The sequence below is a fragment of the Equus caballus genome, chromosome 29, assembly GCF_041296265.1.
Source record: "Equus caballus isolate H_3958 breed thoroughbred chromosome 29, TB-T2T, whole genome shotgun sequence".
Classification (NCBI taxonomy): domain Eukaryota; kingdom Metazoa; phylum Chordata; class Mammalia; order Perissodactyla; family Equidae; genus Equus; species Equus caballus.
Window position 1 is genome coordinate 40166579 of NC_091712.1, and position 25366 is coordinate 40191944.

Genomic DNA, 25366 nt, shown 5'->3' on the forward strand with positions numbered 1-25366 from the left:
TGTGTAATGATCAAAGGATTAATTGATAAAGATGAGGTGGTGTATATACACAATTGAATACTGCTCAACCATTTGTGAAAACATGGATTGACCTTGAGGGCATTGTGCTAAGAGTAATAAGTAAGCCAGAAAATGTCAAACACTATATGCTTTCACTCACAAGTGAAAGATAAAAACAACAACAACAGCAACAAAAATGGATACAGAGATTAGGTTGCTGGCTACCAGAGGAGAAAAGGAGGGCAGGATGGAGACAGGTGTCACAGGGCACATGTATACTGAAACGGATGGTAATTAGACTTCGGATGTAGAACATGATGTAATCTACACAGAAATTAAAATATAATGATGTACAATTGAAATTTATATAATTTTATAAAAGAATGTTCTCTAAATTAAGAAAAAAATAGTGTAATGAATTCCCAAGTACCATCCCTAAGCTCCAATCATCACCAAAATTCTTCCATTCTTGTTACCTCTACATGTGCACCTACTCCAAACCCCACTCTAAATATTACGTTTTAAAGTGATTTAATGGTAAAATTTACAAAGCTTCTCATGCAAAATCTTAGCTGTCCAATTTTGACAAAAGGATTTACGGTATTACCTGACACCTAGTATGATACAAAGACTTTCCATCTCCCAGCAAAGTTCTTTTGTGTTCCTTTCCAGAAAATTCTTCCTCACTCCATCACAATAATCTTTCTGATTTTTTTCAACTGTGATTAGCTTATTATGTTCTAGTGCTTCACATATAAAAGAAATGATAGAGTGTATATTTATGTGTGTCCCACCTCTTTGTCTCAGCATAACATCTGTGAGATTTATTTACCTTGTTGCTGGTATCTAGTTCATTCCTTTTTACTGCTGAGTAATTTCCCACTGTATGGCTATAAATACCAAAGTTGCTTCTCCATTCACTTGTCAATGGAAATATTAGCTCTTCCCATTTTGGTACAATTATGAACAAATCTGTACACGTATTAATGAAACTCTTTTTTAATCATACTGTATTGTGACTTACTTCTCTCAATTATCTGAGGAATTTGAGGAGAAGGACACTATATTTTCCATTGTACAACTTTTAAATATGTGTTTCCTGATTTCTTTTTTCAAAGTGGAAAGGGATAGACCATATCTCTCAGAGGATCCAATCTTGAATGCCATTACCAAGAAACACAGTTGAAACACTGGCCAGGTTGCCCCACACTATGAGCTGCACCTGGGAGTGGTGTTTCTGGCCAAGAGCTTTAGTGAGAAGAGAATCAAAAAGAACTTCCTGGTACAGGGTGGAGAGTCTCTCCACAGCGAGTAACAGGTGCTGTGTTGGGGGACATCTCCCTTTCATTTCAGGAAACACCCATGTTTATTCATCCCCATGCATCTCTCCCTATGTGTTATGGTGCCTCTTGGAAAGGAGGAAAGAGAAAACACTGACCTCAGAGTCTTACATTTTATGGCTTCCAGGCCACTTTTCCACATTTACAGTTGTGTGACACTGAGAAAATGTCACCTCTACTTTTTCATCAGTTGTAGCAGTCTTTTCATGCACTAAAGAACTTGTAAAAGCCTGGTTCCTCTTCTCTGGCTACTCTACATGATGATCCCCAGTGGGATTAGTGCTTTGTTTAATAAATCAAGACACACCAGCACAGTTGTTGACAACCATAGACCTAGCGTTGGCTCTGTTAGTTTTCCCATTAAACTAAAATTGTTTGTATATATGACCCTGTGCTCTCTAGACCACAAGACCTGAAATATAGTGACTACCTCTAGGTTCTCTTTTAGGATTTTTTCCCCAGCAGAGCTCATGACAGGTCAAAAACTACATATAAGTTTGTAGACAGATCAAATTAACAAACAAATGAATAAAGTTGTTGCCCAAATTCTCCCTCATACATCTCCTGGTCCCTTATCTTAATCAGTGGTCTTCAACTTATTTTGCTGTGCACCTCATGAGAATTGTGAAAAATTACTTAAGCTCTCTCTCCTTTTTAGGTGATGCTGAAAATTCCATCACGACTTTAATATTTGCAAAAGATGACATGGAGCATAGTATTTATAATTATTTTTTACTCTAAAATCTTGAAGCTACAGATTTAGTTCATTCAATTTATGTAAATATTGAATACAGAAATCTAAATATCATTGCTAAACAAATCAGAAAAAAATCAAATTTTATTTTGCAATTCAATTCAACATGTTAATGCATATTCCCATGCATGACAACCAAACCACTTCTGGAGTATATTTTTAAGATAATGATATGTGCATAGGTAGATGACACATACATAGATAGATAGATACATAGATAGATAGATAGATAGATAGTTTGCTAGGAAGATAAGGTACTGAGTTTTTCATGAAGTTGCCCCCAGGATGAAATTATGAGCTTCACAGTTTCATATTTCTTGCCAAAGATCTGTCTCCTTTGCTATTAGTGGACTCTCCATTAGGGGCTATGCTTTGTCAAATAGAAATATATCTCAACTTAAGAGAGACTTTTTTCAAAAGGGAGAACTCTCTGAATGTAAGATCTATAAGTGTCTGAAAGATCAATTAGAAACAGTTTTCTTTTATAAGAAGGAGTATACTCTCCTGGGAAGAGAATGGTGTTTGGGAGTTGTGATGAGCAGGTGGTCTCATTCCACAATTGATCAAGGAATGCTTTTTCTGGAGAGTGACAGATTCTTTGAGAAGTCTTCATGGGGGGTTGCTTTTCCTTCCAACACTTGCTTAAGCTAGTCTATCAAATATTAGAGAGTTATGGGGAAGGAAAAATCTGGCAAATGTTGTGTCAAATCAGCAGGTACTCTATCCAGAATGTCCAACTCTGCTCTTGTTTGTAAAAAGGGTATGATTTTCTTTTCTGTCACAAGCAATTCCCTTGGAAAGAATTGGGATTGATGAGTTATGAATCTTTCTTTTGTGAAGAGGAGAAAGGAGGATAGGGAGCGTGGAAGATGTGGAGAACCCAGGAAGAAGAGGTCTCAGGCCACTACCTCTGGAAGCTGATGACAGGAAAGGCTTCCCTGGATGCTCTCCTTACCTCCGTACAGCTGGATGGTCCTCAAGTTCCCAGGTAGAAGCCAGCTGCATGGAAGAAAGTTTACAGTGGTTGTCTCCTTCATTTCAGGTTTTTGACTTTGAATTAAATTGACTTCAGGAGACTTGAAAGCAATTGATGGCCTCACCAAAAATTTCCGTTATGCTCACTTACTCTTGTAAGTGACCTATAGGTTGTTTTTCACAAGTTGTTTTTCGTAGCATGCAGGTTGTCAGATGAACTAAGCTTCATTAAATCTGAAAGACAGGCCTGATTTCTGGTGTAGGACTAAACAGGTGCTTCCTGTACACCTCAGACCAGAGGTCACTCCAAGATTCAGTCTCTGACCCAACAGAATTGTGAGCAGGGCCCAGGACAGACCATAAGTAAAATCATCCGTTTTCATCGTGGAGAATTCACCAATTTCAGGGCCTTAATTTCTGTGTTTAGTGAGCTTCCACAAAGTGTTGACTTACCCGTTGACCACATGGAAGATACAGTGCCCAAGGCCCACTATACTTTTGGGAGCCTATAAAATGTTTCATCTTTAATACTTTTTAAAATCAGGAGAAAAAATGTTTATAGCAATAAAGCCTACATACTTACTAATTCAGCCTGGATTCTATTCATTTTTTCCCTAAAATAATAATACAATGTATTGTTAATATTTTGCAGGGAGGGAGGACCCAGACAGGCAAATGTGCATACGTGCTGCAAAAGTCGTACCATGGCTCTGCTTCCACTTCCTCTCCTAAGTGTCCAGTGGCATTTCTCCTTAATGGATATTGCTTTTTTAAGACACCATCCATTTCTTCCAAATTTATCTCTCCCTTGGCCTCTTTCCCCATCACAACTCTCATTTCCTCAGCCATGTGCTCTCACAAACTGAATTATAAATGGATAATGAAATTAGTTGACACTAATATTAGTGAATGATATGTCTCCAGTGGCACACACCAAGATGAGGTCCTCTGGATTGCTCTGTTTCTTGAATGAAGTCTTACTCCTTTGAACAAAGTGGGCTTTGTCTTTTAGGAGACTATCACCTGGGAGCCTCTACATCTTTGCCTTTACTTGTTCACAAGTATAACATTTGGTTGTTCAATTACTGCAGGAGCATCTCAGGATGAAGAGAAAGAAGACTTATCAAACTGAAAAGTGTGGAAGGGAGGTTAGAAATAAGGGGGATAAAATTTTAGTTATAGAATAAAGATTTAGTTCCAAGACAATGATCTTAAAATTCTCCTTCTTGTTTTCAAAACTATATCATGATTCTGCGAAAGTAACTTTCCTATTCCCAAAGGCTTTTATGTGTAAGTGTATGATCTCCTTCATTAGGCTGTGAAAGCCTGGTCTCACTATTTTTGTGGTCTTATGTCTACAGCACAGCTCCTGGCCCATAGAATTGCTCACAATGCAGTTTTCAATGAAATTGAATTGAAAAGGACAAATTTAAAAAGGAAAATAAGAACATGGAAAAAAGAAAAATGACACTAATGCTAATCATTGAATAACAACTAGTCTTATAAATTACTAATACTGGAAACAGTAATCTCCTTTTGTAGGTGTGGTTATGTAAGTGTTCATGTTGTCTCCTCAGCAGATTAGATGTTCCTTAACAGAAGGGCCCTTGATTGTTGAGGGTGCTCAGCACATATTTGTTGAGTGAATGTGTCAAATAGAGCAGCAAAATCTTTATCATGATCATTCTTATTGGCTATGGACAAAAGTTACACTTGTGGCTGAAATGACCACAGCATTTTAGCCATAGTTCTTACTTATACATAAATATAAATTTTAATCTTAATCAAACTACCTTTCACTTTTGTGTTGATATTACACAGCAATATGAGATTTGGGCATGTAGGTGTTGTTTGCACATGAGCAGGGAGCCTGCAAGTATGTGTATTAATGTAGAACGAGGGACACGGTTGTAAATTTAGTTTTCAGCCCATCCTGACTAGATCCTCAGAGAAATTCCCTCTTTGACGACGTGAAGACAGAATTAATGCATTAATATCCCTCTGCTCTTTCAGTGCTGTTGACATAACTGCTATTATCCATATTCTGAAGAATATTGAATGTGAGCTATGCACCATGAGCTCTACCAGAATTATCTGTCTAAGAGTGTGGAGAGTATTTCTGTAGTTGGTGGAGGTGATTCAAAGCAGCATCTCTAGTTTCAGACTGCCAGCCTCTCCTTTTTTTCAGGTTCATTACTTGTTTTTCATTTTAAGAAATAGTAAAGACTACAAAGTAAGGATGATTGCTTTTCCCGATTATTAAAATAATACATAAAAATTAGAGAAAACACGAAAATAAAATGGAGAGGATAGAGTGTAACAGTAACTTATAATTAGCTCATTTAAAAATTCCTGAACTTTTGGTGCATTTTCCTTCATGATTTTCCTATAGAAATGTGGAGCTTTGTGTTTATTTATAAATTGAAATAATGCTCAATATTTACAGATTGCATAATTTTTGTTTATTTACCATATTTTGCAAAGCTATCAAATATTATAAAAAATTCCAGTATTGTATTTTGTTTGTTAAAATCAGTTGTACAGAGTTCTTTGACCTCCCCATCTTCCAAGGACACTGGGCCTGGGCCACACACACCAAAGACTGTGTCTGGGCTTGGGGCCAAAGATGGCCACTTTGGCCCTGATTCTAAGGCATGAGTTACAAAGAATATGTCCTGCGTCATGTTCCTTGTCTGGGCTGGCCACCCTGATGGCCACCTGACTGGTCTTTAGAAACATCCCATCTGTGGGAGGAAAAGAGATAGAAGTACCCCATCCATGGGACAAGAAGAAATGACTCAAAGTATCCAAACGTCTGAAACCCTGAGTCAGAAACTAGAGAAAGCTTAGTATAAAAGGGAGTCACAAGCATAGAACAATTGGAAGTCTCACTGAGGAAAGGACGCTTTGCCTCAGACCCGGACAATCGACACTCCCACCAGCCCTACAAACTATTGGGACTTCCCCAGCTGATTGTGGTGTGGATGTTGTAAGTACCGATTTATTGTTCCCCTTTGTCCCTGCTCCTCGTTCTGTTTCCCTTTATCAATAAACTTCGATTACTTAAACAACCAAGTAGCCTTGGCGGTACCTGTCATTCCTTGCCTTTTGCGGCTGCAGACAACAGCAGTGTATCTTATTAATTTAATTCTTAATCATCTGCCTATGTTTTGGCATTTTTATTTGTTCTCATTTATTTTCCTATTGATTCATTTATTAATCCAGCAAAATCTTTATTGTACATTCTTTAGAAGCCAGACATTGTTTTATCAATAAATAAACTAGACAAGAATTAAATTAAGTTGAGACATGTCTTGGGTTTACAGGCTAGTGGGAGAAACAACCATGAAGGAAATAGGTACTTAGCTGTTCGAAATGGGTATGTGTGTGTTGGGAGATAATTTTCTAGAATCTGATACTTCAGTACCCCTGATAGGCAGAGGCACTGTCTCCCCTGCATTCTACAGTAGTTTTTCAAGTTGTTTGCCCAGTAAACAGCTTTGGGATGTAGAGATAGTGGCTCTTTCCAAAGAAATGAAAGGCATGCCTGCTTTCCAGTAACAGAAAGAAAATGTTTCCCTCCAGATAAAGGACAGGGATGCTCAGTGCCTGCTAGAAGGCATCCAAGTTCCCTAAACTCAGGTATTCCTCCTGCAAGTCAACCTGAAATTTCAGATGTCATGTGGGCCCCTTCAATTCACCCTGTAGAAATGGGGATCAAGGACCTAGCGCAGCAAACTTTCTTGTGGGAAACATTTTCATGGTATAACTGTGTATCAAATTACCGCATTGTAAATCTTAAACTTACACAATGTTATATATCAACTATATTTCAATAAAAGTGGAAAAATGCTCTCACTTTGTATACAGCTATTGTTATGAGTAATAAATAAACATTTCTTCTTCTGTGAGCCACAAGTTTCATGACTTCTACCAACATCCATGAAACCACGGCAAGTTAACTTGCTAGCTTGAAATTCAGGTTAAAATCTTAAATCCTTCATGAGGATTGACAGGGATATGGAGAAAAATTAAGCAGGCAGAAAAAGAAGCAGCGGTGGGCCGTGGGATTGTTATGTGGAATTTCAAATAGAATGGTCAGAAAAGACATCACCAGGAAGGCGACTTGAGCATAAATTTGAATGAGACAAGAGTTTGAGCTATTAACGTGTGTGGGAGAGTATTCCTGGATATTGAACAGAAAATGTGAAGGCAAAGAAAAAAGTGTGTTCCTATAATATGTATGTGATGGCAGGTGGCTAATGCAGGTTATGTGATGCTTAGTGAGCCAGGGAGGAAGTAGTGGAAGATAAGTTCCAGATCTACGAAGGGGGCCTCTGGCATGTAGGCTATCAAGAGAGCTTTGACATTTTCTCTAATGAAATGGAGAATGACTGCACAGTAGCTACATCTGTGGACTTATTTTAAAAGGATCATTGTGGGTGTTACATTGAGAAGATAAAGGGAAAAGACCCCTCTGATACCGCTCTTTAGAAAAATTCCATTGAGAGATGATGTTGACTAAGACCAAGGTATGAGCAGTAAAGGTGGTCAGAAGTTCTTAGAATATACCCATATTCCAAAATTTAAATATGCTTGCTGGCCCGCTAGTGTGGTGGTTAAGTTTGCATGCTTTGCAGGTTCGTACCCTGAACATGTGCCCAGCAGTGCTTGTCAATCCACATTGTGGCAGTATCTCACATAAAATAGAGGAAGATTTGCACTGATGTTAGCTACATGTCAATCTTCCTCAAGCAAAAAGAGGGAGTTTGGCAATAGATGTTAGCTCAGAACCATCTTTCTCATAAAAATAAGCAATAAATAAATAAAAAAATATAGTAAGAAAAATAAAAATAGACTCAACAAGGCTTTCTTACATACTGGATATTTGGTAACAGGAAAAAAGGAGCCAAATTTGATTCAAGATGCTTTGAGATAAGGAACTGGAAGGAAGGAGTTACAGTTTGCTGAGATGCAGAAAATGTAGGAGAGCAAATGTGGGAAGAGGATGAGTTTAATTTTAGGCATGTATGTTTGAGATGTCTGTTAGGTATCCAGGTGAAGATGTTCTGTAGACCATGGGCATGCAAATCTAGAGGTAGAGGAGGGGTCTAGACCAAATATGTATTTGATATTTGTCATACTATAGTTGTCACTCTAAAGCCATAGAGATGGATAATCAGAGATTACGTGAGTGAGTGTGGATGAGAACAGAAGAGCCATGAGGGTTTCCAACATTAAGAATTTATTAGAAAAGTGGAGGAACCAGAAGATGAAGCTAAGAAGGAGGGGCTAATGAGGTCCAGGGGAGAGCAGGAGATGGTTCTGTCTTGGAAGGCAAATGAAGGAACTGTTTCAAGGAGAAGAGTCAAATGCTACTAATGGAAAAATTAAGATGAGGACTGAAATGGATCATTGTATTTGGCAATTGACCTAAACAATGTCAAGAGCAGTTTTGACAGAAGGGTGGAGATAAAATCTTGAATAGACTGGGTTCAGGAAAGTGTGAGAGGAGAGCAATCAGAGAGAGAACATAGACAGTTTTCAAAAATTTTCTATAAAGAAGACAACAGAATTGGGCAGTTGCTGAAGAAGAAAATGAAGTCAAGTGAGGATTGTCTGTGATGGGAGAAATAATAGCATGCCCCTATGCTCTTAGAGCTTTCTAATTGAGAGAGGATAATTGATGATGAAGGAAATGGAGGGGAGAAGTATTGGAGTCATGTCTGTATTAATTTCCTGCTGCTATTATAACAGGTTACCAGAAACTTTGTGGCTTGAAACAACACAAATTTATTATCTTATATCTCTGGAGGCCAGAAGTTCAAATCAGGTTCCATGGGCTATAATCAAAGTGTCTGTGGGCCTGCATTCCTCGAACCTCTAGAGAAGAATCCATTTGCTTGTCTTTTCCAGCTTCTAGAGGACAGCTTCATTCCATGTCTCATAGACTCTTCCTCCATCTCCAAGCCAGCCACATAGCATCTTCCAATCTCTTATCTGTGCTTCTATCCCAGCATCTCCTCTTTGACTGAAACCCTCTGAGGTCCTACTTATAAGCATTTTGTGATTCCATTAGGCCTTCTCAGTTAATCCAGGGAAATCCTCCCATCACTTGATCCTTAATCACATCGACAAATTCCTTGCTGCCATACAAGCTGACATATTCAGAGGTTTCAGGGATTAGGGTGTAGGCATCTTTGGTTCCTCATTCAGCATACTACACTAGCTCTGTGGTTAATTTTGGGCAACTAAGACTCAGTTTCCTTATCCCTCTACTAAGAATAATTATATCACCAGATGATAAGTACTGAAACTCTAGATTTTCATCTCAGAAATCAAGTGGAAAGTCATATTAGTAAAAATCTGTCCTTTTAGGGGCTGGCCTGGTGGCATGGCAATTAAGTTCATGTGCTCTGCTTTGGCAGCCTGGGGTTCATTGGTTGGGAACCACAAGCATGGACCTATGGACATGGGCCCAGGTGTTAGCCCAAGTCTCAGCAAAAAGAAGAATATTGGCAGCTGATGTTAGATCAGAGCAACTAATACATAAATAAATAATTTTCCTTTTAATCTGGTATCAGTTTGATCCTACCATCTACAAGTAGTAGATCCTAAAAGGAGTAGGTACTTGTACGTCCATTCGTAGTTATAGTTTATAATTCCTTCCCAGGATATGTTCACATCATCCTTGTTCATGCAGATGTCTCAAGCTTCTCAGTGTTTTGATGACCTCAACACCTGAGTCTTTCAACTTGTACCCACACTAAAGGAGATAACTATTCCCCATGTTTACTTCTTAGAACTGCTTCATCTGTGAAACATTAACACTTTACAGACCCACCAATTCTCCTATTCTATGTTTTTTTTACCACACCTCAATCCAATAAGTTATTGATTCATCCAGAATTGTAATCACTGAGTATTTTTCTTTTTCATCCTTTAAGTTTCCATAGAAGTTTGCATATTCAAATTAAGTAATAAATTAAACAGAAGTTAAATCAGACTCCACTCATGTCTACATTTCTCTTTTAAACAGATTGGTGCTCAAACCTGCTGGCTTTTTCACTTCTGTGGGCAATCAGAGTTGGCCATCCTGAAACTTGTCTCTTTGGCTTTATTATTTTTCAGAAAAAAGATTCTGAAGGAAACTTTGATGCCCTCCTCAACTGCCTAAAGTAATTTAAAATAGAATGGCCTGTTCCAGGGAGGAGTTAATACAATAAGATAACAGTGCTGTAATTTAAAATGTGTCTCTAAGGTCACATTGTCCATAGTTGGCCCATTTGCATTTCCTTCTCCATATAAATTGCCTTCCTTCTCCTTCAACTCTAACTTCTACCCCCAACACCCTACTTTTTCTTTAGCTAAGAATAGTTTTTAAGGTGGCAACCTCAGCCATTTTGGTGAGTTGCTGTCTTCCCGAGTTTCTCCCATGGAAGCACGTTATAAAGCTTTGTTTAATTTTCTCCTGTTATTCTGTCTCATGTCAATTTAATTCTTAGGCCTGCCAGAAGGACCTAGAAAGCATAGAGGAATTCTCTTCCTGCCCTACAGCTTGGGGACTTAGTCAGCATCACATTTCACTTGCCGTACATTGTTCACTCCTGGACTACTGCAGGAGAGATCCTGGACCTCTGCCAAGAGCCAGCAGGAGGTAAGAGTTCTAATCATGTCAGTCTCCCAGATGTCTGCCTGCAGGGTACAATGGACATGAGAGTGGTACGTGTTTTTTTCCTTTCTAAATATCAGGAGAAAATATTGGTGAATCTAGCTTCTTGGACTCAGTGACTCTAGGATTTGGTTTGAGTACTCATTGGCCATTGATCCTCTTTCTCCCAGAGATAGTCACTATCTTTTCTTGTTTCTGTCTTTTTTGTCATTTGTTATAAGACACAGGCATCTCTACAAGCCGGTTGTCTGGGAATATGTGCATGAGGTGAAAGCTGTTGCTAAGGGCATCTTGGAAGCTAGAAAGGACGCACAATTGGTAGGCAAAGGTCAAGGAGTTAAGAGTGTTAGGGAACTTGTCAGCTCAAGAAGTCTCCAATGACAGGATAAGTTGGATCATGGAATGAGGTAGATGACAGACCCTGTCAACTTCAAAATGTCTGTGTGATAAGGTACTTTCTAAAATCACACACAGCCCCATGGCACCTCTCTTCTAGTTATTAATTTGGCTCCAAGAGACCCAAGGCTTAGCTAAAACTGTTAGTGTGCATATAAAATGAGTTTCTTTTTCTTTGTCTTGTTCTATGTCTTGAGTTTGGCTTTGTGAATCTTTCTGGTTTCTGCCATCAGGAGGATGCACCAACTGACGTAAATCTTGGTAGCCAGTCAAATACACTGAGGTTCTGAGGCTCTTTCTTTGTTTACTGTGTCAGCTCTCAGGGAAATTTGTCATAAAGGGTCCCAGTTGTTTTCATAAGGGGACTTTGTCATCTCAACTTTTGTTTCTTTTAGTGCAATGATGACCTTGGCTTTCTTACACTATTTTTGGGAAGTGAACTTTCTGGATATCTTTTGGGGATGTGTCATGTGTCCATCGTTAAGTTTATCAGTATGAGTCATTTTTAAGATCTACTCATCATTGTGGCCAGATGATGGATCACTAAATTAGAAAAATTTCTAAATATGGAAAAGAATTTTTTTGAGAGCTCTGAACCTAATCACTTTATTGGTACCTATGAAAAAGCCAAATTAAAAAAGAAATACAAAAAAGAAAAAGAATGACTAGCCTTAAGACCTTGATTCAGGTTACAATTAAATTGATAAAATGTAAAAGTATAAGTGTTGCTATGATTATGAAGGTTGGAATGTCTCAGCTAATTTTATATCAAGATGTTATATCAACTTCTCCTCAGTATGTTTGAAAATATCTGACTGGGACAGCTTCCCCTGCCCAATAGTATAAGACCGAAAACAGTTGATAAAGTCCTAATGAAATGTATGATTAGAGGTATAAGAGTTGATGGAATTCAATGCAATTTTGTAGGAAAATTGATATATTCACAGGTTCTATGTGAAGTGATCACATCTCTTTTTGCCTGATTGTATTATAAATTGTATTGTAAGGATAGGCATTTTCTCTCACTGGGAGATGTTTCCCCTACCTGATCATAATCCAACATATAAATATGCTCTTCAGACAATGTTAATTAAACATAACAAACAGAAGTCAATAGGGTTTCCTGGGCCTAGACCTTATGAGATGAAGACTAGAGGCTAATATCAAGTGCTAATAAAAGAGATAATAAAATCTCTCCCAGGTAAATTGGTCTAGTGTTGAACTGTACACTTAGGAAAAAAGCCTTTGTTAAATGCTTTGTGCAGACTTTTAAAATTCTGATACATTGTCCTAAAGTTTTATAACATGAGCATCTTTTGAGTCACCTCTTAAATTAAAATTTTCCCTGATGCAAAGAAGGAATTGTAAAAATCTAGTTGGAGTGGGTGTTATCCTCTTTTGTCATTTAAACTGTAATCCAGTTCCAGTAAACATCTTTGGGTCTTTGGCTTGCAAATCTCTGCAAGGCGTGTGGAGGGAGTATGGCTCTAGAAAGGAGTTGAAAGTTCACTTGCCCTCCCATGTTCCTCTAAAAATGCTCCTAGATATTGATTGAAACATTAGAAATTGATAATTTCTGTGTTATATATGTTCTACACATATATAAATATGCCCCAGAAACTCCATCTTGAAGAAAACTTGATGGCTTTCTCTATTCCTTTATGATGTAGATTCTCTATTCCCATCTTCCCTAGGATTTAAAAACCATTATTTGAAATCCAAATTTTTCTCATAAACCAGTGAGTTTTGTAATGCAACTGATTCATAACAAAAATTTAATGGAAGCTATATTGTCCTGCCCATGTCTACCTGTGTACTGATGTGTGTCTATAGATGTTATATATGTGTGATATTTTACCTCCAGATGGTATGGCCAGAATTAAGAGCTTTTTTTAACTGGCTTAAACTAAGTGCTTACATAAATTAATTGAAAATATAATAGAAACAACCCAAATGTCTTTCAAATTCACATGATAAGAAATAATCTTTGATGAATAAAAGATTATTTAAATTTGTTGGTTTGATTGAAATAGACATGTTATCAGAGTTATCAGCACTGGATCTGATGCAAACATGCAGTATCGGGTTACTAGTGAAATAAGTTTATGTTATCTGTTACAAGTTTGTCAGCAAAAATAACAGTTTTAAATGCTAGCTAATTTTGTCCAGTTTTTCACGACATTTTAAGGTGTAATCAAAACACATTGTTTCAAACAAATGATTTAGCTAGATGAAAATGAGTAAGAGGTTTTGAGTTCAATAATTGTTTTATGTTCTGCATACATGAAAAGAAATAGCTTCCAAATTCTTTTTGGTTACTCAAAACTTTAGAATGTTGCTAGGTTAAACTAAGTGCTAAAAATTCATTATCTAGATAAATTCCAAATAAGATAAAATACCGAAACATTAATTGCTAAACAAGTCTAAGTTTACCTACTTTTGTCTTATTACAGAGAAACAAAAAATGTTTGGATCTATTAGTAAACATGTTTTCTTTTATATTAAAAGATTGTACCATGAAGTAATGTTTCTAAAGATTATGAAAAGTGTTTATAAATTTGCCAAGCTACAGAATGATAAGGTAAAGGAATGTTTATGATTGCTTACTAAGTTTTTACATAGAAATTAAGGTTTATAAAGTTTAAAAATTCTAATATGTGATTAAAGCTACTAAATGTTAAGGAAAATATGTTTGTATTCAATGATAGCAAGATATATGTGTTCAGTAAAGAAGGTATAAAGAATGGAAATATTTTTGGTTAATAAAGATAAATTTGTCCTAAAGTACTAGGAGGAAAAAAAAAAGACATGGCACAAATTCTGAATGAAAAAAAGGTTATAAAATATTTGTGGAGGAAGAACCCTGAGAAAAGAGTTGTGCATGGTCAAGTTGGCTAAGAGGGAAATAAATTCAATTAAGTAAATATATTTTGATATCAAGTATAACATGATGCAAAATTAGAATCTATTTTTTCCCTCTCCTAGAAGGGTAATTTTCATAAAGTTTTAGTCTGCACTTAATGAAGAGACTATGGAAGGGTTTTTCTCTGAGTGGTCTACCAGAAGGGAAGGGATTTCATGTTCTATCAAAACAAATTTCCTGTGTTGTTTCTATTAGGCCTTTAATCACAGGTGCTAAGGTTTTTCTTACAGTTGTTTAATCTTGTGCATTTGCCTTAAAATCTTTAATTGTCATCATGGTTACATGGATAACTAGGCATTATTTCATATGGACTTAGGATATCATGTGGGTAAATGTTATTGATTCAATTTTTTTAAAAAAATTGTAGAACATTCCTAAAATTCTGATCTGTCCTGGTTATCAGTCATAATTTTAGTTATTATATTGATGTTGCATGTCACAGAAATAACCAACTTTCTTCATCAATTCTTATTTTTAAATATTTTGTCATTTACAGACAGTTATTTTAGAGAGATGATTTTGCAAATATTTTCATCTATAGAGAGATTCATGGAAAGAACTCTGACACTTACTCTAAAATGCAGGTTTCTGATAAACTTTCAGATCATAAAACTGAAATGGGTAAGAAATTACAGAACTCTAATAGGGAAACTGATGACTTCATGAAATTGCTAATGAAAGATCAACTATCTTTCCTCTGAAGCAAACTATGACATAACAATTTAGTAAATTATACGTTTGTAAGCAAAATTGAAACATTTACCTTCCTCTCCCTACCTTATCTCTGCAGAATTTGAAATCTTTTAGTGAATGAATATTGTTATTTTCATGGCAATACAGTTATTTGCATAAGTTCAATAAGAATCTGTTCTCTCTATAATAGGACACAATTGGCATCATTGTGTATATTATCAAAGCTTTGACTGGAAGGTCATATTTGAGAGAAGCATTGATAGTCTAGATATGATAAGACAGCTTTTGAGGAACAAAGATTGGATTTTATGAAATAAAGCCTCTTGGAAGTATTGGCCCAGTACCTTGTTTACAGGGTTGCCAGCAACCTTAACACGTGAGTAAAGAAGGTCGCTTTTATGGCAGGCACAAGAAACTTCAAAATATTTTGGGAAACCTCAAGAGAAGGCATAAATTCACCCAAATCTATATCTCTTGCAAGAGAAGTCTGACAAGTCCTTGACTTGGTTTCCCTGACTTCAAGAGGCCTATAAAGTTCAATCAGAGATTCTTTATAAAAAGTTCCAGCAAACCAGATTTAGAAGAGCCTATATGATCAATTGTTATTCTTGCTGTACTTATGTAAATAATTGGGCCAAATTTATTGAAACCAGACTTACTTTACAAACCAATTAGTCTTAATGAGGTGATCTTGGTAAAAATGAGAGTGATTTTAGAGACAAAAATTTTATTTCAATAAAAACTATAGTACATGCTTCTGGATATTAGATCCTTGTTCACTTGTCTTTGAGGTTTTTGTTTTCTACCTATAAACGTGACTAGAACTTGAATTCTTTGAGTCTCCTTAAATATCTGGCATCAAATATCCAAAGTAACATTTTCAACTTTTTTCCTATCATTTTTAAATCATTGAGAATTGAAACCAGCCTTGTTCCCAAAACTCTGCAAACTGATGTTGGGCAAATTGATATAAACTTAAGAGAGATCACCATAATAGCATGCTTATTGTCTTTTAAGCCACTCAAAATGATACCTGAACAACCTGAGACATCATCAGAGGCAATTCAAGCTGTAAAAGATGCCTCAACACTTACATCTAAAAGTCTTCTTGACTGACAGTCCCTTGAGCTCAGAGACTTTTTTATAATTTGCTCTACTAACCTTATTTTTTTTCATAAAAATACTTCTTATTAAATACCTGATTGCTTGCTTCCATAATACAAGCCTAATTTTGGGAGCATGCCTGCATCACCACCTCCTGAAATGAATTTACCCAGACTAATCTATCATCAACTATAAAATGTGCTCAATGAAATGGAGCATTCTCCCAACACGGCTTCTGGAGTATGAAAATTAAGATTCAGAGGGCTGTGAAACCTCTTAGGTTTCAAAGGTGGGACTGTGGGGGATCAGATAGGCCAGCCCAAAATGTGTCTCTTTGGCTTGACTATTTAAAGAACAAAAGATTGAAAGAAAATTTGACACCCCCTCCAAATGCCTAAAATAACTTAAAATAGAATGACCTGTTCCAGGAAGGAGCTAATAGCATAAAATAACTGTAATGCATGGTAACATATTTCTCTAAGGTCACATTGCCCATAGATGGTCCATTTACACTTCTATTTCCATTTAAATCTCCTTCTTCCCCTCAATGTCCCAAACCACTATCCTCAATACCCTCCTTTGGTTTGCCCCATGTATAAATGTTATAAAGTTTTGTTTGATTTTTCTCTTGTTATTCTGTCTCATGTCAATTTAACTCTTAGGCCAGCCAAAAGGACCCAGAGAGGGTAGAGGAATTCTCTTCTTTCTCTATTCCTCTTAGTCTGTCCTTGTACCAGCCATATAGGGCAAGTGTCTTTAAAACCAAGACAATTGCTCTGCTTTTATGTGGACCCTTTTATCTTAAGCTGAGACTCAAACTCACTGCAGATTCTCATTCATTTCACTGTAGTAATGCCTAGGTATCCCTATGTTTCAGAGCTAATGAAGCACTTCTAATTGCGGCCAATATATGAAACATCTAATCTAAAGACCATCAGGATCTCACTATGATTTCAGTGGTCAAGGTGTTGACCTTGCAAACACCTACTGTACTCCAAATGATTTGTTTAGATCACTTATGTAAAATCCATTGCCTTTGACATGTAATAACCTTGGGAAGAAGATGATGACCCAATCCTGGTCAATGACACATGAGTGCAACTGTCCTCGGGAGCTTCTAAGAGACATACCCTCAGTCTTAAAACAGGTGGCCCATCTCCTTCAACTGGATATGACCTTTTGAGATGTGGTATCTGAAATTGCTGCACTGTCTTCACCCAAGCCAAAGATGATTATACACAGAAGAAGGAAGAGCCAAAAAAATATAAGAGAAGATCTGGACCTCCTGTGGCCAATTCAGATTTGGCTAACCTTCTGGGCTTCTTCTTATAGGGGTAACACATTTTTGTGGGGCTTAAGCCAATTTGAGATAAGTTTTCTTGACCCGGTTGTACTGTAAGCACAATAACGATTGAAGTTAATGTTTTTCTTTTTACAGTTTCCTGCACCATACACGAGCCTAGAATTTCACAATCTGTGAAAACTGTTGAGTCATTCTCTGAGAGCGAGAGCCTCAGTGCATTCTAAAGCTTTAATGATAGTGTTGGGTGATATCAAAATAAAAATGCAGTAGAGGCCATGATCTCCAAACGAGCCTCAGCTTCTCCTTCTCTCATCTTGAGGCCACATTCGTGGCACATTTTGTTCTTTAGACAGAGCCCAGTCCATGAAATAACAGTGAGCAAAGTAGATTGTACTTCGAATTCCATGAGTTATGAATTTCATCATATATCATATTTCAAACTTCATAAATATCTCCTTAAACATCTCTATTTTTACCCAAACTTTCTCCCAGGGCAACAACTGTGCTCCATATTCTCTCTGCATCCTCCCTCCCTTCCATCCCTCTTCCCACACAGCCTCTACCCTTTTTTTCCAAGGCAAGGAAGTCTGATGTTTGGCCTGTGCAGCCCCTCAGGCCCCCACCTTAAACCCAAAGGCCTCTGTGAAGTTCAAACTTACTCTATTTTTTTCCAAAAGAACATCGCGTTACCCGACTCCTCCTCCCCAGAGAATTCATTAACAAAACAGGACACACTCTTGGGGTTATTTCTACTGGCAACATAATCTTTTTTTTTTTTTAAACCATATCAATATACCCTTTGCCAAGAAAATATTTGCTGTTCTCTGTACACTGTTAGTCCTCTCGTAGGGAATAAATGAGGAGAAAAATCTGGCAATTATTCACTGGTGAACACAAACACTACATATTTATAATTCAAGGATTCCTTCCTCCTCTCCCTCTCTTACAGGACTGGGAAATCCTGAGGTCTCTTGACATGCAAGCTACTTCTTCAGTCTGATTGTGTAGACTGGGGAATTTTTGAATCCCTATCAATTCCAGTAAGCCAGCCTGGTCAAGCACAAGCCACAATAAACCATCCAGTTTCTCCAGTGGAAGTTGGGATGCTTGAGAATTCTAACTGTTCGTTGAATTAATCGGGAAATGTCCACCCTTGGCCCCATGTGATGTATAGTCTATTCTACAAGTCTGAGCTTATGCACAAGTCTCCAGTGGAGCAGCACACCAGGGCTCAGGCCCCTTTTGACCTTCCCTCCCAGTTTCTGGATCTGGTGAAGGCAGAAGTTCTTTAATGTCCCAGGCTTTCCCCATCGGCATCCAGTCTCCACCAGATGCCTTTGCTTCCCACAACCTATGTAATTTCTCAAGCTTCCAGCAGTCCCTGCTTGTTCTTTTTCTGCACAAGTGGGACCAGCATGTTATGGAAGGGGTGACATTAGTGCCTGATAGACATGGTTGTATTGTTTGTAATGAAATTTTCAGGATTTGAAACAAACTAGAGTATGTAGCTCCTGGCCAATGTCCTGGCTTGCTCAAGGAGTCCTCATTGGTGAGGAACTTGGTTCTCCTGGTATCTCCCTAAACCTGCACCCCATCCAGTCCAAGCCCACATAGGAGCCAAATCCACACACAGTTCTTGTTACCTACACATAGCTAGGGTCAACTCCCTGGTTATTTTCTCCTAAATCAGCAGCTAGACACACACAAGACTCTAAACTTTTATAGAAGTTCAGAGTTGGGTTGAATGAGGCTATTTTGTAGACTGATGTTTGCAAATTTCTTTTTAAAGACTTTGAGTGTTTTATGTTTTTTCTTTGGAAACATCCAATAATTCTTACCAGGCATGTTTTATAAGACATTCCCTGTCTCCTTTTTAATATTCCTGAAGCAATGGGCTGTTGGCTGACTCTTCCCTTTTCTAACATTTGTCCAGTTCACACTGCATTCTTCACTAGTTTCTGAATAACCTTAAGAAGGAAGCAGTGGTTGGGATGAGGTAAAAACATACCAATTCAGAACAAGTATCTATAGCACTAGGGTGTAGAGAGTGGGTGGGGGGATTTGCTAAGTTGGTGCAGGCTGTGTCTCTGACATTGGCACTGACAATGAGAATGGCAGAGCAGCTGCGCACTAGGCTCCACATATGTTGTATTTCAGAGGTTGCTGTTCAGGAAACTGAACTGATTTCTTCACCTTCGTTATAGTTGTAACCAGAAATTCTCTCTATTCTATACTATTAGAAATTATATATAATACTCTCTACTCCAACTCTTGCACATAGTCAACTGATATTCATTTTTCCTACGTCAGTTCTAAAGTATCCTCTTGTCTGTGTTTACTGTTGGAAACCTACTTATCAATACTGCTAACTAGGAGCAAATATGCTCTATGAACCCAATAATTCAACAGAAAATAAAGAGATTAAAAACTTCGATCTTTCCTTCTTTTCAGAAATTAATTAAAATAGCAACAGCCATCCCTTCCCAAAGCATAGAAAGTGGACCATGATTCAGCAGTTTGAAGGAGTAGAGAAAGAGAGAAATAATTTTAATATTAATCCAGACACACTCAATATATATATTTCAACACCATAACAAGTATAGTGTTCGTCACATTAGGACCTCATCTCAACCAGTGCTTCCTTCCTATATTTATTCAGAAGCTAATTCTCAGAATCCAGTGAGAATGGAGCAAAGGTTAGAACAGGGTTATGGTTAGACCCTAGGCCATTGCATCAGAGGATGTTGAATTCCTTAAAAAAGGAGAAACAGGTAACCTTAAATTGCTACTAGAAACGTAATTCCTATTGAGTGTGTCTCGATATTAAAATCAAACAACATTCTGACAGGATTCCTGCCATTTTGATGAGTGACTTTCAGTGACAGATGACAGGGGAGTTGAATAATCAGAGGGTTGACTAAGGAAGAAAATTCAGCAGGTGAAATTCAGATAACATCCACAGTCAGAGAGGGCACAAGGGTAGGTCAGACTGTGGAACTCCAACCACTATATTCTTGATCTCAGTGTCATCAATTTTTGGTGCCTAAAATGGAGATCGTGGGGCAAATGTTGAACACCCGAAATTTGAGGTAGTCACTAAGGTCGCCCAATTCTGGACAACCTCTTCACTGATCATGAAAGACCCTGAAACATTGAACCTGATGGCTCTCAGTCACGTCATTGCATGTGAGTACAGGAGATCCACTGTGAGAAGAAAGAATCTATAACTGGCTAATGGGTTATACACAGAATCCATTGGATGTCTAAATAACTTTGGTTAGTATTGTCATCTTAATATTAAGTCTTTCCCTTATGAACATGATTGTATTTGCACATGTTTGTGTCTTCTTTAATTTCCTTAAAAAACTTTTATTAATTTTAAATGCCCGTCTTTTGCCTCCTTACTTATTACTCTTAGATATTTTATTGCTTTTCATTCTATTATAAATTGAATTCTTTTCATAAATCTCCTCAGATTGTTCATTGTTAGTGTAGAAAAATGTAATTGATGCTTCTGTGTTGAATACGTATCCCACACTATTTCTGAGATTATTAGTTTAAAAAGTTTGTTGTTTGATCTTTAGGGTTTTCTACATGTAAGATCATGTCATCTTGGAACAGAGATAATTTGACATTTTCCTTCCTGTTTTGGATGAATCTTATTTATTTTTCTTGTCATTACTGTAACTGAAACTTCCAACACTATACTGACTCTAAGCGACAAAAGAAGACAGATTTTTCACATTATTGCTCTTAAACAGAAATACTTTCAGGCTTTCACCATCCAGTATGATGTTAGTTGTAAGTTTTTCATATATGGCCTTCATTATATTCAGGAAGACTCTTTCTCTTTGTAGCTGATTCAGTGTTTTTTATCGTAAAAGGGTGTTGAATTTTGTCAAGGGCTTTTACCACATCAACTGAGACCATCATGTTGTTTTTCTTTCATCCTGTTAATGTGGTGTATTGCATTTACCAGGCATTTTTCTTGAACAATCCTTTCATTCCAGAAATGAATCCCACTTGGTCATGGTGTAAAATTTTTAGTATGATGCTGAATTCAGTTTTTGAGGTGTTTTGTTTTTTTTTTTTTTAGAATTTTTAACTCTTAAATCATATGGAATACTTGTCTTCAGTTTATTTTCTCATACTACCTTTGGCTTTGTATCAAGGTAATACTGTCTTCATATAGTGAGTGAGGAAGTATTCCCTCTTCTTTAATTTTTTGCAAGAGTTAAGAATTATTGTTAATTCTGCTTTAAATGCTTGCTGTAATTAACTAGTGAAACAATCTGGTACAGGTCTAGTCTTTATTGAGAAGTTTTTCTTCTTCTTCTCCCCAAAGCCTCCTAGTACATAGTGGTGTATTCCAGTTGTAGGTCCTTCTAGTGCCTCTATGTGGGAAGCTGCCACAGCATGGCTTGATGGGCGGTGTTAGGTCTGTGCTCAGGATCTGAATCAGTGATACACTGGGCTGCTGAAGCGGAATGTGAACTTAACCACTTGGCTGTGAGGCTAGCCCCTATGGGAAGTTTTTGATTACTGATTCAATCACTTTAATGGTTAAAGCGACTACTCAGGTTTCATTCCTTCATGATTCAGTCTTTGTAGGTTATGTTTTTCTAGGAATTTTTCATTTCATCCTGATTTTTCCAATTGTTCATATACAGTTTTTCATAGTACTCTCTTTTCTATTTTCTTATTGATCTTCTGTCTCATTGTATTATCCACTATTGAAAGTGCAGTGTTGAAGTTTCCAACTAGTTTTGTAGTGGTGTCTATCCCTCCTTTCAATTCTGTCAATGTGATTTTTTTTTTTTTATATTTTGGGGGTCTGATGTTTGGTACATATATGTTTATAGGAATTCTATATTCTTGGTGGATTGACTCTTTTATCAATACATAGTAACCATTTTTTCTCTCATGACAATTTTTGTCTTAAATTTTTTTGGCTGTTACTGGTATAGCCACAACAGCCACACTCTCTTCAGGTTAATATACATGAAATTTCTTTTACTATCTTTCCCTTTCAACTATTTGTATCCTTAGATCCAAATTGGATCTCTTATAGGGGACATATACTTGAAGCTTTTTGTTTTTTAAATCCATTCTGCCAATCTATATCATTTGTTTGAGGCTGTTTATTTGCATGTAAAGTAATTACTAGTAGGGAAAGACTTGCCTTTTTATTTCTTTTTCTATGAATAAATTCCTTATTTCCTCCATTAACATGTTCCTTTGTGATTAGAGGATTTTTGGCTGTGTCACATTGTATTTCCCTTCTCATTTTAAATTGTGTATATTCTATTGTTATTGTCTTTGTGGTTCCAGGAGGATTACAGGCAATATTGTAAAGTTATAATACTTTTTTCAAGTGACAACAATTTAACTGTAGTGCCATATAAAAAGTCTACTTTTATACAGCTCAATTCCCCTCTTGCAATTGATGTTACTGATATCACTGATTTTTTTATACATTGTTGACATGTTAACATAGATGCATAGATATTTTTATACATTAATCTTTTAAATATTGTAGAAACGAGAAGTTAGAGGTATAAACCAAAATTGAAAAAGTACCTAATTTTATACTTGTCCCGTATTTACCTTTTCTGTAGGTCATTATATCTTCATATAGCTTTAAGTTACTGTCTAGTGCCCATTCATCTGAACCTGAAGCACTTCTTTTACATTTTCTGTAGAGCAGTTCTACTGTCAATGAACACTTTTAGCTTTGATTTGTCTGAGATTGTCTTAATGACACCATCATTCTGGAAGGATATTTTTACCTGATATAGAATTCTTTGGTTCACGTTGTTTTTTTCTTTTAGCCTTTTAAATACATCATCGCACTTCCTTGCCTCCTCAAGGTGTCTGATGAGAAATCTGTTGACAGTTTTATCCAGGATCTCTTGTAACTGATGTGTCATGTTTCCTTTGCTACTTCAAGATAGTCTCTTGTCTTTGTTTTTCAACAATTTGAATATATTGTTTGTAGATGTGGACATTTTTGAGTGTTTCCTACCTGTAATTCTTTGAGATTCTCAGATTTATTGATTATTTATGTCTTACATTCAGCTTGGGTAGTTTTGTTCATTATTTCTTCAGATAATCTCTCGGTCCCACTTTCACTTTCTTCTCCATATGGGACTATGACAAAATGTATATCAGTTCACATGCTGGTGTCCTCTAAGTCCTTTAAGATCTGTTCATATTTCTTCATTTTTTTAACTTTCTTTTTCTTAGGCTTCATAAATTCTATGACTTTTTTGATATTATCATTTTATTCATATATGATTCACCTGATTTCCTTTACTTCCTGTCAAATTTTTCCTTTAGCAACTTCAGCATATATGAGAGAGTTGTTTTATAACTCTCTATCTTTTCCCAATGCTTATGTTTCTTCAGGAATGGTTTTGACCAATTTTTTTCCTTTCTAGAGGATAATGGTTTTGTTTTTTTCTGTATGCTTGTGATGGTACTTAGTGGGGCATTAGAAAAAAGAGCCACATCTCCTACTCTTCTCAGATTTGGTCTGTGCCCTAAAAATTCTTCACTTATCAGCATGTCATACTGCTAGTCTTGGGAGCTGCCCAACATGAAACCTGAAAATCTATTCCGTTCTTTTCTGAGCATGCTTCTTGCCTAGCATGTGTGTGAAATTTTAATTCCTCTGAATACATGGCTGCTTTTTGAATGTCTTAATAGCCCCAAAAGACATACCCCAGATCCTCCTGAGAACTTTATGTAGTCTATTCTATGCCTTCATTCTTAGTCTCTTACTTCTGGCATCTGCACATCTGTAGTCCCCCTGCATCTATAACGAGCCATTCCAGATACTTTTCAGGTCAAGCTTAGGGTTAAGCAAAACAGACAGCTGTCTTTCAGGCAGCCCCCACAAACGTTAGAACATTGAAAATAAGAACTTCTGTGATCACTTTGGTCTGAGACAGGTAACTGGTAACTAGGATGATGCCTCTTACAGACAAAGCCTTTACTGGTCCAGGCAGGGGAAAGGGCAAGAGTGAGTAAAACATGATGTAATTTCCTATCACTTTGAACCTGGCTTTTTCCTAAATGGGTGTTTACTTTGTTTAACTCTTTTCCAGATTTCCTATAAGGTTATTTCAGCTAGTTTCTGGTTGTTTCCTTATGTTCCCATGAGGGAACTCAGAGCTTCCAAGTGCACAATTAAGTTGACATCACTCTTTGTATTAAATTTTAAATGGCTTCATAATATTCCATTGTATCAATGCTGCATAATTCTCCTACGTCGTCCTAAGGTTGTTGTAATTTAAGTTGTTTCCAGTTTTTTCTTTCATTAATCCTGTTGAGCAAGATAATAAATTATAGAAAATATTCATCAGTTTTCTGGCAGTTAAATTATGATAGTTTTCTAAAAAGTTATATAACTGGGTAAACTTTACAAACACACTATTATTCTGTTTAATGGTCTGATAATCTTCTTTCCAAAATGTCTTTTTGGGGCACACTTTTCAGGATTTCACCCTTGTTCAGATGGGATATTCTTTTGATAAAGCAAAGAAAAAACAAATTTTGCTGATGAGGAAAGTAAAAAGACAAATTTGGTCTCAATTTGAAGTTTTAATTTTACATTGATGATAAACTTTTTAAAAAATGCTCGTTAGTGATTCCTCTAAATTGTGTGTGTGTGTGTGTGTTTGTGTGTATATGGCATAAGATACTTAATTGTTTCAAATTATGTATGATCCAGAAGAGGCTTCATCATGGCAAAAACAAAAGAGAGAGATTAGTATATAGAGGTTGATGGTCTAAAATATGTTCAATAGTTGTTCAGCTAATCTCTTATAATAATTTACTAATGTACTTAGGTCCTGAAGGTAAAATTTACTTGTCATTATGTAATAGTTCATTAAGATTCCTCTTTGATAAAATCAAACCAACAAGTTAACTGGTTCCAATTCTCTTCTCATTCCATGGGTTACTGCTTTAATCTTACTAAATTTACATTCTATTTTATAACAGTTGGACTGTGTACTTGCGTGGCACCCTTCTCTTATCCATATAACCTGTGAGAGCAGAAGATTAACAGATTCTACTTAAAGAAGCAACAAACAATGGATCCCAAAGGTTGGCATGTGGAACTAAATGATGGCCACTTCATTCATGCACTGGGATTTGGCACTTATGCCCCTAATGAGGTAAAAATAGTGGTCTTTGGGTT

General features: G+C 36.7%; 1 protein-coding gene across 2 annotated transcripts in view; it reads left to right on the plus strand.

Moving 5' to 3' along the window:
- The first annotated feature begins 5869 nt into the window (after nt 1–5869).
- Nucleotides 5870–25366, plus strand: part of AKR1C1 (aldo-keto reductase family 1, member C1) — a 39197-nt gene continuing 19700 nt past the window's right edge. Inside the window, 3 exon segments of one of the 2 annotated variants that reach the window (NM_001081908.1) lie at nt 5953–6058; nt 10575–10726; nt 25168–25343. In NM_001081908.1, coding sequence (NP_001075377.1) covers nt 25260–25343 — 84 coding nt within the window. In that variant the 5' untranslated portion in view covers nt 5953–6058; nt 10575–10726; nt 25168–25259. 2 annotated transcript variants of the gene reach the window in all.